The 2,114-nt window shown below is 40.7% G+C and overlaps 1 protein-coding gene across 1 annotated transcript in view; it reads right to left on the bottom strand.

Annotated features, from left to right (window-relative positions):
* Positions 1 to 358: 358 nt before the first annotated feature.
* Positions 359 to 2,114, bottom strand: part of LOC143036697 (uncharacterized) — a 7,367-nt gene continuing 5,611 nt past the window's right edge. The window contains exon 4 of the mRNA XM_076204305.1: positions 359 to 2,114. This exon is cut by the window's right edge and continues 143 nt beyond it. Coding sequence (XP_076060420.1) covers positions 2,092 to 2,114 — 23 coding nt within the window. The 3' untranslated portion in view covers positions 359 to 2,091.

The following is a 2,114-nucleotide window of genomic DNA, read 5'->3' as shown; positions in this document are numbered from 1 at the left end:
AGAATTTAATGTTGTTATGGTTTCGCATAAGGGCCCACGAGCGACGCCACCAACGTGCGATAATAAAAACAAGTACAAACTAGTATCATGCTTCCTAGTATCATCGCCAGTACAACGTTGTGATGTTGTCATCATCAAACCAATCACTATATATTTGTGTAACCTTGGTGATAGTCTTGTGTAGTTACCAGATGTGCCCGCACTACGAGGATGGGTCGCCAAAACTTTTTTAAAATATGGACGAAAAACACGAACATCAGAGTTCAAAAATACGAAGTCTGTTTCCATATTTATTAGTTATTTTCAAATTCCCTACAAGTCGACATGACGTCAGGAAACTGACATTGGAACTTGGACACGTCGACATGACGTCATTCATAAGCCCCACCTTCCTCGCGAACAGATTTTACATATCTAGGTTTTGATCGACCCGAACGAAACACTTTCGCAACATGGATGAGAATAAACTACAGACACCGCCACACCAATCGCTAGGCTCGTCTGCATTCTACCAGTTATGACGTCAGACGCGCAGGTAGATCCGAGGCGATGGGTGTGGAGAACTGTGTATTCACATGTTTGAAGTAAACCAAACTGACATAGTATTTCATAATATCAAAGCTAATGATAATGACGATGGTAGTAATAATAATTATAGATATACAAACACTGTTTATATATATCGTTGCCAGTTTTTTTTACTGCCCCACTACACCGTGCAGAATTTGGTGTGGAATATTGGCCTTTCGGGTAGACTTGCTAAAGTTCAATTTTACCTGGGGGGGGGGGATACGTAGAAAGCCTACTAGTCCAGGGAGAGGAAGGAAACACTAAAAATGAAAAATAAAGTAAAATGAAATAGATAAGACAAGGCCATGGCTCATGTTTAGGCTTCCATCTTTCCTTACTTTTATCTTTCCTTCCTTCCTCCTTTCCTTCTTTCCTTCCTTACCTTCGGGACTCACTATTGAAGGGATATAATTCTATTGTTGGAAAGGTTTTCTTTCTTACTAGGATACATCAAATTGGCGTTCGTTAAACAAATTTAAATAAAATATCATCTTTTATTCGTATGGAAACTGTCCACAGAAATCTTAGAGTTGTGCAGGTGAAGAATTACACGTAAATTCATCTGAGCAGGAAAAAATCACACTTTCAAACACACGTCATATTATAAATATTTGTAATAAATAACTCGTCACTCTAGGCAGTCTAAACTGTACAAGAAACTGACTTTGCTGCAAGTTTGAGTTTTTTTCTCAGACTCATCGACGAAATGCAAAAAACAATGCAACGTCCAATATGTAACAATTATATTTAGGCTGTAGTTAGCACTGGGAACAGTCACAAGTCAGATTCCTGTAAGCAGCAGGTCATTTCGCCCTATATCCATCCACCCACCCATACATACATACATACATACATACATACATACATACATACATACATACATACACACACATCCCTCTTAAATCGCAGTGCGATGAGTGGGAGACAAAACTCCAGCATTTACGAAAAGGTAACACATCAGAGAAATTATCATCATCTTTTATATCAAGAGAATGAAATCATGTGTAATTCACTACGGTCTTGAATTACGTCTTGGACTCGTGATCATCACCTATTACCCTTCCAGATGAGAGCTCAGAGCTCATTTTGCGTGTGTGTGTGTGTGTGTGTGTGTGTGTGTGTGTGTGTGTGTGTGTGTGTGTGTGTGTGTGTGTGTGTGTGTGTGCGTGTGTGTGTGTGTGTGTATGGTGAAAGTGAAGACAGAGGTGAAGTTTGGGTGTTGGAGGGAGACAGGGCAATAAATACCTACAAAGTCAGGTATAAAAAGAATTCCTGAATTGAGCATGAATCCGCCTTTGTACAGGTCATCGTTATCGTGAGTTATGTCATGCACCACCATGATAATGATGATGATGATAATATTGATGATGATGAGATAGTGACGATAACGACGGATAAGTCAACAGTACCAACGACGTGACGTCATGTCGCTTCGCCGTCCTGACAGGACAGAGGACGGCGGTGCTTGCCTCTGCAGCCTACGAGCCGTAGTAGTCGTTGATCTTATTGCACTGAAGGTCTCTAGGAGGACGAGACGCTGCGGG

The sequence above is a fragment of the Oratosquilla oratoria genome, chromosome 21 (genome assembly GCF_046742065.1).
Source record: "Oratosquilla oratoria isolate Oo_2021 chromosome 21, ASM4674206v1, whole genome shotgun sequence".
In the NCBI taxonomy this organism is placed as follows: Eukaryota; Metazoa; Arthropoda; class Malacostraca; order Stomatopoda; family Squillidae; genus Oratosquilla; species Oratosquilla oratoria.
This window is presented reverse-complemented; position numbering and strand designations above follow the sequence as displayed.